This window comes from Tachypleus tridentatus, chromosome 6 (assembly GCF_004210375.1).
Source record: "Tachypleus tridentatus isolate NWPU-2018 chromosome 6, ASM421037v1, whole genome shotgun sequence".
Lineage (NCBI taxonomy): Eukaryota > Metazoa > Arthropoda > Merostomata > Xiphosura > Limulidae > Tachypleus > Tachypleus tridentatus.
Window position 1 is genome coordinate 98,981,578 of NC_134830.1, and position 11,344 is coordinate 98,992,921.

The 11,344-nt window shown below is 33.8% G+C and overlaps 1 protein-coding gene across 7 annotated transcripts in view; it reads right to left on the reverse strand.

The window, feature by feature from the left end:
• The window catches only part of LOC143253161 (protein FAM200B-like), a 36,948-nt gene extending 25,851 nt beyond the window's left edge, over nucleotides 1-11,097 (reverse strand). The window contains exons 1-3 of one of the 7 annotated variants that reach the window (XM_076506525.1): nucleotides 9,768-11,097; nucleotides 9,443-9,569; nucleotides 6,090-6,131 (exon numbers count right to left, since the gene is read on the reverse strand). In XM_076506525.1, the coding sequence (XP_076362640.1) occupies nucleotides 6,090-6,131; nucleotides 9,443-9,498 (98 nt within the window). In that variant the 5' untranslated portion in view covers nucleotides 9,499-9,569; nucleotides 9,768-11,097. Of the gene's footprint in view, nucleotides 1-99 lie in introns of those variants that run through there. The other 6 variants (XR_013029414.1, XR_013029413.1, XM_076506524.1 and 3 more) reach the window with 6 other exon arrangements.
• Between the last annotated feature and the right edge of the window lie 247 nt (nucleotides 11,098-11,344).

Consider the following 11,344-nt stretch of genomic DNA (forward strand, 5'->3'; position numbering starts at 1 on the left):
CCACTACTCACAAAGTAAACAGAAAAATTACCAGTCAAACCTCATAATTCATAAAGTAGAAATATTAGATAATCCATACCACCTGCAACTTGCAAAACAATCCCTATTACTTGCGGAATAATAAAAGGCAATCCTCACTTTTCCTAGTGTAAACAAAGATTTATATATATATATATATATATAGAGACATGCCAAGCATTACGATTTGAGCGTAATCATTACGATTTTGGTGTATACATTACGGCAATACGCTCATACAGACAAATATTACGACTTGTTGCAACTCCAAAATTATTATATATTATATAGGTCTATAAAATAAAGTGATAAATTGTTCCCCTAGAGCTTGAAAGGGGTGAAAAGAAAATTTCTAGTGAGATACAAATAAATTTTGATAATAAATAAAAGACATAGTCCAAATGGCTACTTGCTATAATCATGTTTGTGCTTGAAATAATAAAAAATATTTGTATCTCCGACGTCTACCAATAGTTTGAGTGCAAAGCTTCTCCATTCTGGGTACGTGGGGGAATCCATAGTTACGTCATCAGTGATTGTCAGCCAATCAGCGCTCGCGTAGATGGGTATTTCCCGTTTTCTAAGTGGCATAGAAACACCAATGCGATCGTTTACAGACGGAAAAAAAAGAGGCTTCGTTCACCAGATTGTTTTGTTTCTGGCAAATCTAAAAGGCTAAAGCTGTGAATCAAAAATTTATGAAAAAGTATAGTGCAAAATATCCGGTCATTGCATCAAAAGTCAGTGACAGTCATGCGTTTTGTATAGTTTGTCACATCGATTTTTCTGGGGCGCATGGCGAGATAAACGATTGTTCCAGACATACAAAATCGGCATCTCACCAACAAAAGGCTGAGGCAAAGACAAAAACGATGCAGATAACGACACTTATGAGTAAGAATTCAGAATATGAAAAAGAATTTGAAAAGAATTTTTAAATTTATTTATTAAATACACAAAACACAGTCATAAATGATCAATCTATAGCAGTAATAAATAATAATAGTTATAATGATAATATAATAATAAACAGCTTAGAGACATTGGTCAGGTCTAGTAGTCGCAAATGATAAAGGGCTCTGTCTACAATCATTACGCTCAGTCATATGATATAGTTGGCATCTCTGTATATAACATAGTTTCATACGCATATACCATAATGTTTAGTCCAATTACCACCAGAAACTAAAGACCACTACTTTGTATTAGTTACGGAGTATTTCAAAATTAAACTTCAAAATACACTGAACGAAAACTATAAACATTTCAGTCCATTACCTGCTCATAAACAATAAAAGATGACATTTAACATACAGTTTTCACTACCTGAATTAGCAAATGAGTACTAAATTGCTCCCTTACTCAAGACATCGAAAAAAAACTCATACGCGCTTTTCTACTTACAGTGTAAAACTAAAAACAATTTATCGATACTTCCGAAATAATAACTAAAAAAGCTCACATAATAAAAATAAACACGTATCACACAATTCACAAAATTAAAAAATAATAATTTCCATTATTTTCAGTATTTGCACATAAGAAAGAGAATAACTTAAAGATACTTTTTTTAAAAAATTAGAAATACAGTAAATATCGGAACAGCTTTGCTACACACAAAAAAGAATGCCAAAAATACCAAATGTAAATAAAATAAAAAATCATTTTTATAAATCCTGTACGTTTGAGTGCTCATAACACTAACATTTGGGTTTTGATCTATTTGTAAACACACTGAAGAAAGGTTATTGTACAAATAGGGCCTGGCATGGCCAAGTGTGTAAGGCGCGCGACTCGTAATCCGAGGGTCACGGGTTCGCGCCCGCGTCGCGCTAAACATGCTTACTCTCTAAGCCGTGGGGGCGTTATAATGTGACGGTCAATCCCACTTTTCGTTGGTAAAAGAGTAGCCCAAGAGTTGGCGGTGGGTGGTGATGACTAGCTACCTTCCCTCTAGTCTTACACTGCTAAATTAGGGACGGCTAGCACGGATAGCCCTCGAGTAGCTTTGTGTGAAATTCCAAAAACAAACAAACAAACTATTGTACAAATACAAGTATGTTAATTGGAGTATTCGTTCCTTGGAAGGGTGAAATAAAAAATTGTTTGTAACAAAAGACAAAAAATTGTGGTTGTATTATTTTCTTAACATAATAAACATTAAAAGTGCAATAAAAATACATAAAAGTACCACTACTAAAAAGAAAATCATACTGTTTTCAAGTATTCTATCAATACGAAATTAGATGGAGTCCATCTCCCCTTATGTCATCCCGTATTTCTGTGTCAAATTTGGTGCTAATTGAATAAGAAATGTAGAAACAACTAAGAAACAGATATAAACAAGTACACATGTACTGACGTGTATTTATATAAATATGCACACGAGTGTTGGTTGTGCCTCACTGCAACAATGAATAATATTTTTTTAGAAAAACTGTTTAAATAAGCTATACAAATATTTTAAACAGAATGCATCAGAGGGAAAATTAGCTTGAATTTTACAGAGCACATCTAAATCTTACATGAAATGTAATCAACCTTAATTTCTAGGCCAAATCAAATCTAAATTAATTTGTATATAGGACATTTATCACTAACTGTTGCACATGAGAAAAATGTGAGGAAATCCACACTACATAGCATACAAATGAGAAAAAAACAATACTGATCTTTATTTGAAAATAGGTGAAATAATACGACTTGAAGGTGTTGATTCCAAATCTAGTATCAATTTTTTTGCTGTTTTTTTTGCTGTCATATCAGATTTTCTCACAAAATCAATAATAGAACTCTGTATCATGCTTCAAATGTATGTATAATATAACCTTTGCAGCAAGATATTTTCCAAAAACCACTATTGCATTTACTGACAAAAATTCTTAGTAAACTTATGATGATGTTTGCTTTTGTCATACCACTATATTAAAAATAGGTGTAATGGATAAACCTCATTATAATAGTATTTTAACTAATTAAGATCCATTAACTTGACAAACGGATATTTTAAAGAAGTATTATCTTGGCATTGTGACATTTCAGTTGGAACCATGTTTTGTAGTGAACTGCATCAACATATTTTATATAAATATTAATTACAGTTTTAAAGGTTTTTATAGCAGATAACCTGATGTGACTTTGCTATAAGAAAACACACACACACACACAATTTTAAAAGTTAGAGGTTGTCTTGTATGTAATTATGCCTTAATTCTCTTTATGGAGATTCCACTTGGCTTAAGACAGTTATAAAATCAGTCATAACAAATATAACCATCAATAAAGCAGCACTGAAGTTTCTGTATTCAAGAAAAAGCATTGTTATTGTGTTCTAAAGTAGTGACTAAATTAACAGTAGGCAACAGTTGTTATGTATGTTGTGATAAAAGGTTCCACAAAGATCCCTGATCCTCAAAAAAGGGATTAATTTGAAGTTTCACTTCATATATTTTCCGTTTCAAGTGTGGATTATATTACATAAGATATTATAATTTTAAACAGCCTGAAACTGGGTTAAATAATAATTTAGATTTAAAAGTTAAATAAATGTCGATATGTAACCAGTTTATGACACTTGCCAACAATTTTAGCAACAGTTTTCTTTCTTTAATAAAAATATATTTTATTATACAAACAATAACAAAATTTAGATTAATAGCTACTACAAGTAACTATTTATATATAAAAGGTTTATCAACTTACAAACAATATTAAGTCTCCTATCTTATTAAGGGTTCACAACGAGCAAATTAATTTTTAATTGATGTAGGTACAATTCACTTAACCGAGAGCTAGCGTGCTTTGTGTTCTTTTTCCTTCGCTGACCATACACCGAGTTTTCCATCGATGAAGTTATATAATGATATCGTAAAGAACTAACGTCCGATGTCAATTCGCTGAAGTTAAATTATTTGTGATGTTCGAAATCTATAAATGTTCCTAGTCAAATATCTGAAGTTCCCGATTGATAAGCGTTAATCACAGTTACAGCTTCTGAGATTTATAGTATATCAACTGTAGCAAACCAAATATACATATATACTGTCTCTCCAAGCATTGTGATGATTACCTTTGATAATAATTAGGCGAAATTCTCAAAAATTCAGCTAACGATAATAGTGGCAATCACTTGTATTTTACATACAAATATAGTACATTGTTAACTCTTACACTCACGAAAACATGCTCGCCCTCCCAGCCGTGGGGGTGTATAATGTGACGGTCAATCCCACTATTCGTTGGTAAAAGAGTAGCCCAAGAGTTGGCGGTGGGTGGTGATGACTAGCTGCCTTCCCTCTAGTCTTACACTGCTAAATTAGGGACGGCTAGCACAGATAGCCCTTGAGTAGCTTTGTGCGAAATTCCAAAAACAAAACAACAAACAAACAACACTTACACTCACGAATCTTCTACAATTTCAGTGACTAGACGGGAATTTCTCAAAACAGATTTAACAGTATAAGTTACATGCATTTCTATAAATATATACTTAACTGAAAACATCGATATTAAAATATATACATAATAGTAAATTCGCCGCAATATAGGATATGAATCACAATTCGCTGGTGGTATACGGTATCTATTATACGAACTGTTTTCTAATTTCGTACTTCCTCTATCCTCGACCGTGCTCATTCTGATGGTCATTGTTACGCACTATGACACCACAATGCAATTACAATTATAATAAACTTCTGTGAATTTTAAATCACCCATCTTGACATACTTTCCACATACCCCTACCGCACAATGTCTACGAGCTGACAACGCTAGAAATCGAGTTTCGATATCTGTGGTGGTCGGAGCACAAATATCTGTGTGTAACTTTATGCTTAATTATAAACAAACCGTTGTACGTTGACGTTAGCATACAGTAAATTTAAGCTACCTTTGAGGTCTTAGCAGATGTATGGTTCAATTAAATATTACTGTGATTCTCGCTTTCTCGTGAAAGCAGTCATTAATTTTTATACACCATTGGAAAGTCGTGAGGTGTGGGATTATAACTTGTCGTTAACTTGTTTGTTATCTTGTAGTACCATATAATGTTCTATGTGGTGGCTTTTTATGTTGTAATATTCTCTTTCGTAACTATAACCAGCCTTCTCTTGACATTTGAGGGTGTTTCTCTCGATTGACATAGAGTACTGTTTTGAAGACTTGATATTTTAAACGTTCTGGGATACGAATTTGTTTACTTTCACATATAACTGGCAAATTTTATGGAAATATTGTGTCTTTTGGATCTATATCGGTTAACAATTGTGCATTGTTGCCTTATGAAGACTCCGATAAGCGAGCCGAAACTTGCAAATAAAAGTATTCTAACGATTAAAAAAAACAAAACAGTCCGTGTAAAATTCAACATGTGACTCATAAACAACAGTTTTACTATGGGAATTTTTTTCCTTGGAAAGGACTGTCAAAAATCTAACGAACTGTAAATCTAATAGTAAAACCATTGCAATATTCAATAGTTAGAACTTAGCAGTTGATTAAACTTTCAGTATAAACATGTTGTGTGTGACGCAAGGACTCGCATATGTGTTAACACATCATTTCATTAGCAGATGAAAAACGTTTTTATAAAGTACGATTAGCTTTTTGTATTTTTAAAAATACTAGTCTCAAAGTGTCAAACATTTTTTACGTATTCTAGCAAAAGAAAGAGATCAAAAACGTATTTAACGGTTTTTGTTTAAAAACATTCAAATTAGTTGTTTTTACCCTTTCCTAAGATCTCCTGGGCTGACTGTTTTGAAACAAAAACATTGGCAGTAATAATAAACAGAGCAGCTGTTTTATGAATACACTCCAGTTGCTCATTAATGCAAAAAGGTATCTATCTAACATATTCTGGGAATATCGGAATGAATAATGCGCTAGCAGATCTTGTGACACCTAAACAAAAAACATATCTACCTCGTATATTGAAAGAATATTTAATGAAAATTGACTCTGGTAATAACTGAATGCAAGAAATCTCTACCTAGTACCTTCTGAGAATACATACGTGAATGCAAAATAATAAATACAAAACGTTTTCATCTAATAGAATCTAGAAATACCTTAGTGCAGCGTATCCCAAACTTTCTCGGTTCACGGCGTCCCTAGACAAAAAGACAAACCTTACAGTTCCGTTTATTTATTAAGTAGTTAGGTCCAAATAACTTAATACTTAATTAGTATTTATGTCCTACCAATTTAGTAGCCATTTGAAAGAATAATACACGTAAATTGAAAGTGAAATCAATATTTTTATTTCATTTTTAAATAATCACAATTACTAAAAGGATGTGTGCGCCTGTTGGACACTACACAGCTTCTCAAACTTTGGAATCAGATTAAATACCGTAAACCTCATTTTCTGTTCAACATTAATTTTCACGCGGTATTTGCTTTTTATCACAGCAACTACCGAAAACCCAGCTTCGCAGAATACATCGCAAATTGAAGTAGGATTTGCTGAGCTTTAGCACTTAGCAGTGAATATTCATCTTACACTAATACCCAAAATTCAGTTAGTTTCATGTTGCCAAATTCTGTTTTTAAAGTCTTGACACAAGACAGGTCAATAAGATTTTCTTCTTTTGCAAAGGTAAATTCAGATGGGGCCTTAGCCTTGAATAGGTCTTGGATCCATGCAAACTTCTCTATCTCCCCTGGAAAGTAATTTTTAAACCAGTCACTGAACTGTGTTAAGCGCTCCTCAAAATCAGATTTTACTTCGTGTTCAAATCAACTTCATTGGATGTAACAAACTGCTGCAACCAGGGAAAGCCATTTTTCTTCTCCATAGTAGTCACGTTTTTCTGAAGGCTGAAACCTTTTCTGTGAGTTTCAGAATGTTGCTTCCTTGCAGAGAGAGATTCAACGCCTTCAGTTTTTCGAAGAGTTCGCACAGGTATACTAATTGTGACAAAATTCAGTATCCCAGAAGGTTTTAGCACATTCGTGTTCTTCTTCGTAATTCGAACACACGGGACAATACATTCTCATAGGAAAGCCATCACGAGCTACAGTGGTACAACAAAGATGTGTGCTCAGATTCCACATTCTCATACAGTTGTTTTTTTTTTATCTTTGCCTCATGTGGCCGAGTTTTTATAAAGTTCATTACTTTCAACACACTTTCCAGAACTAGGTTCAGTGGAGGACTCAAGTGTTTTGACGCAAAGGCTTCTTTGTGGATTATGCAATGGGTCCACAGTGCATCAAGGATACACTCCTCCATAAAAGCTGGACATAGAGCGACACCATCGGTACAGACGCCAACGCACTTAATCCAGTCTAAGTTGTTTTAACACATAAAAGTGTCAAGGATCTAAACAAGTTCTTCTGCGATGATATAAAGTTTTTATATTTTACGACTCTATATGCCGCCTTGTATGATGCCAGCAAAGCATTGCTTGGTATTAATGCTTGTTCCAAAAATGTACTTTTTTGTTCTTTCAATTCTTTTAACTTTGTGATAAAATAATCACGGGATTTACTAGCCATGTTAGGATGATTGTTCTCTAAGTGGCGTTTTAGTTTACTTGGAAGCATGCTCTTTGGAACCAAAACTTTCAGACATAATACACACTGCGGACATCTACCGAAGTAAAGCCAAAATCTAGATAACTATCATCATATTTCTGTTTCTTCACAACTTTGCCACTGGTCTGTGGTTTGCCATCCTTTTCTTTAATCCCACACTTCTTATTACTGTTCAAAAATATTTTCATTTTTATGCACAAGGACTAAAAATCAACAAAATAATTCACTGAACTTCGCTAGACCTCGCAGACACTTGATCACAACACCCTTCAGTTATTTCGATTACTGACGGACCCGGAAAGTTGACAAGTATTTAAACACAAAATCTAATAAACGAGAAAGTTCGAGAAGTTACTGGCGTAGCCGAAAGTACAACTAAACACAAACATACCTCAAACATTCGAGAACGTCATCGAAAGGAAAGTAGCGCGATCTAATATTAAAATTGTGAACTATCTCGAGATAGTAGTTTGCGCGGTGTCCGACAGATGCCAATATCGCTGTGTTTCCCTCCAAATTTTGAAATATCCCGCGGTGCACGGTTTTATAACCATTGCCTTACTGCAAAACAAATGAATCTACTTAGCAGGTTCAGGGAATACCTGTATCAACGAATTTTTGTAGTAGTTTCAGAAAGGATCTTGGTGAAAAAATAAGATATTTAGAATATTCTGAGTTAAATCTGCAGTTAACGCCTATATACGAAATGTCAGTGTCTCTACGAGACTTTTAGAAGTCCTTATTTTGTATTTTCTTTTAAAACTTCTTTAGTTGCTTTAGATAACAGGTTAATAACTATGTACATCTCATTGATGCATGCTAGTAATGAATATTCACCTATTAGTTTTCAACAGTAACGAAATAAATTTTCAGATTAATTCCTGGAACACCTGAGTGCAGAAGAAAACTTGGAATCATTACCTAAGAAATTCCTTAAATTATTGTATATGCAAAGCTAAAATCCTTGGTATATTTGCAGTTTCCATTTCCTGTCAAATAAGGTTTGAGTTCAGATTGTTACTAAAAGTGCTCAAATTCTGTTGGCATTAATTAAAAGGATCGTCATAACAGGAAATACGACAGAAAAAATAATTTCCTCATCATTTCTAAGAAGAACTACAAGGGCTAACATTTATCGGATATGAGAAGAAAGCCTTGCAAATACTTTTACTTGCAAAGTTTCATGTCGCAAGCAATTTTACTTATTAGGGTAATATTGCATATTAAGATCAATATATAATTTATATTAAGTTAAGGAAAGACGATAATTTCAGTTTTGTTTATTGGCTCAGTAGGGGTAGCAATAGAAAAGATAATGCTGTATCATTAACATAGGTTTTCTAATACTCATTAAGTATTTAATATGTCGAATTTTGCTGTTATAAAAGTTGCTGCAAATGTTCCCGACTTTAGCTGTTTTGTTTCAAGGGGATTTTACTTGAGTTCTATTATGCTATAGTGTGGAAGCCTCAGAAAAATTCGCAAAGATCTATATTTAAAAATAACAAATTATATCTGGTTTGTATGGTCATTTTTATTGCTAACTCTGTTTCAATGGATGTTTTTCAGTGAGTGTCAAACCAGACATTTTTTTCTAATTTCTTTTGTTTGCTGGGTTGAGAGTTCAAATGAAAGAGGTGTATATACTAATTAAGCAGGTTTAATAAATCCAGTAGAAGAAATTTCTATACTAATTAAACATATAATGGTGGATTGAACTGTTGAGACGTGGGTAGAATATAATCATAGGTGGTAATTTGTTTGTTTGAATATGTTACTTTCGCATATAAAAATATATCTACCTAAAAGATAAATATGAATTATCAGCACTGTGTATTATCTAAAATGTATTAAATAATTAAAAGTAACGTTTCATACTTACATAACTTTGATTATTGAAGTCGTCAACGGCTTCCACTTTGAAAACACACTCAACATGTACAATGTTTCGATGTCTTGTACTTCGTCTTCAGGATTTTTTTGTTGTCATTCAAAATTGTTATTGTATACTAGAGGGATTTACACGTTTTAACAAAAACTTTAGAAAATATTGAAGAAAATTAAGGATAAAATAGAAGATAAAACTTGGATTTACAAAATATAATGTGAATGTGGGAGTATTTATATTGGTAAAATTAAAAGTAGTTTAAAATACAGATTTCAGGAACATAAAGGTTATGTAAGAAATAGTAAGGTAGAAAACTTACCTATAGCAGAACACCAAAAAAAAAGCACAAATTATTATAGGTAAAACTATAATTTTAATTCAACCTTTAAATGTCAGAGAATCACTAGGTATAATAAGATTTAAAAAAAAGAAGTAATAAATAAAGATTAATTCTTTGCTTGTTTTCGAAATTTGCGTAAAGCTACATACGGGCTATCTTCACTAGCCGTCCTTAATTTAGCAGTGTAAGGCTAAAGAGAAGGCAGCTAGTCATTACCACTTATCGTTAACTCTTGGGCTACTCTTTTACCAACGAATAGTGGGATTGACTGCACTATTTAAAAGCTCCCACAGTTGAAAAGGCGAGTATGTTTGGTGTGATGGGAATTTGAACCTGTGACTCTCCGATGACGAGTCAATTGCCTTATCCACTTTGCCATGCCGAGCCTAAACAAAGATGAAGGACCATCAAGTCAACACTTTAATATTTGGCGTGTAGTAATATGAAGGTTGACTAAGGAATTATGTAAATACAAAAGCATTGTAGTATCAGAAAGAAAATGTATAAATGAGTATGTTTCGCAAATAAAACGTCGAAGAAACAATGTTCAAGATGGGTGTACTTTCAAAGTTATGGCTTCAACGAAGTTTTTAAAATTAAGTAAATATGAAAATTTGATTTTAATTATTTGTTAAATTTATCTGAAAGAGTTTAAAGGTGTAATAGCTGATCGTGTTGTTTGTTTTTTGGAATTTCGCACAAAGCTACTCGAGGGCTATCTGTGCTAGCCGTCCCTAATTTAGCAGTGTAAGACTAGAGGGAAGGCAGCTAGTCATCACCACCCACCGCCAACTCTTGGGCTACTCTTTTACCAACGAATAGTGGGATTGACCGTCACATTATACACCCCCACGGCTGGGAGAGCGAGCATGTTTAGCGCGACGCGGGCTCAAACCCGCGACCCTCGGATTACGAGTCGCACGCCTTACGCGCTTGGCCATGCCAGGCCTAGCTGATCGTGAATAATTAATTATCATATTTAGATTTATATATATATATTATAGTAATTTATATATTTAGATGAATATGTCACCACTTTAAAGTAGTGATAAAAGTAGCTCCGAAACGTAATAACTGTGTAAATTTCGGACAATAGAAAGTATATATTCAAAGCAGGAATTTTTTTTTTTTTTTTTTGAATTTCGCACAAAACTACTCGAGGGCTATCTGTGCTAGCCGTCCCTAATTTAGCAGTGTAAGACTAGTGAGAAGCCAGCTAGTCATCACCACCCACCGCCAACTCTTGGGCTATTCTTTTACCAACGAATAGTGGGATTGACCGTCACTGATAACGCCCCCACGGCTGGGAGGGCGAGCATGTTTGGCGCGACGGGGATGCAAACCCGCGACCTTCAGATTACGAGTCGCACGCCTTAACACGTTTGGCCATGCCGGGCCCAAAGCAGGAAATACACGTGCCTAAAGTTCTTAATCTTTTGAGAAATGGCACAACAGCTAGAGAATGAGGAAGTTCTGCGGTAGCTGTGTGTCTTAAATGTGATTAGAACACATACAAACCTCTATGTGAAGTAAATAAGAAAGGAAATGGAAATTTT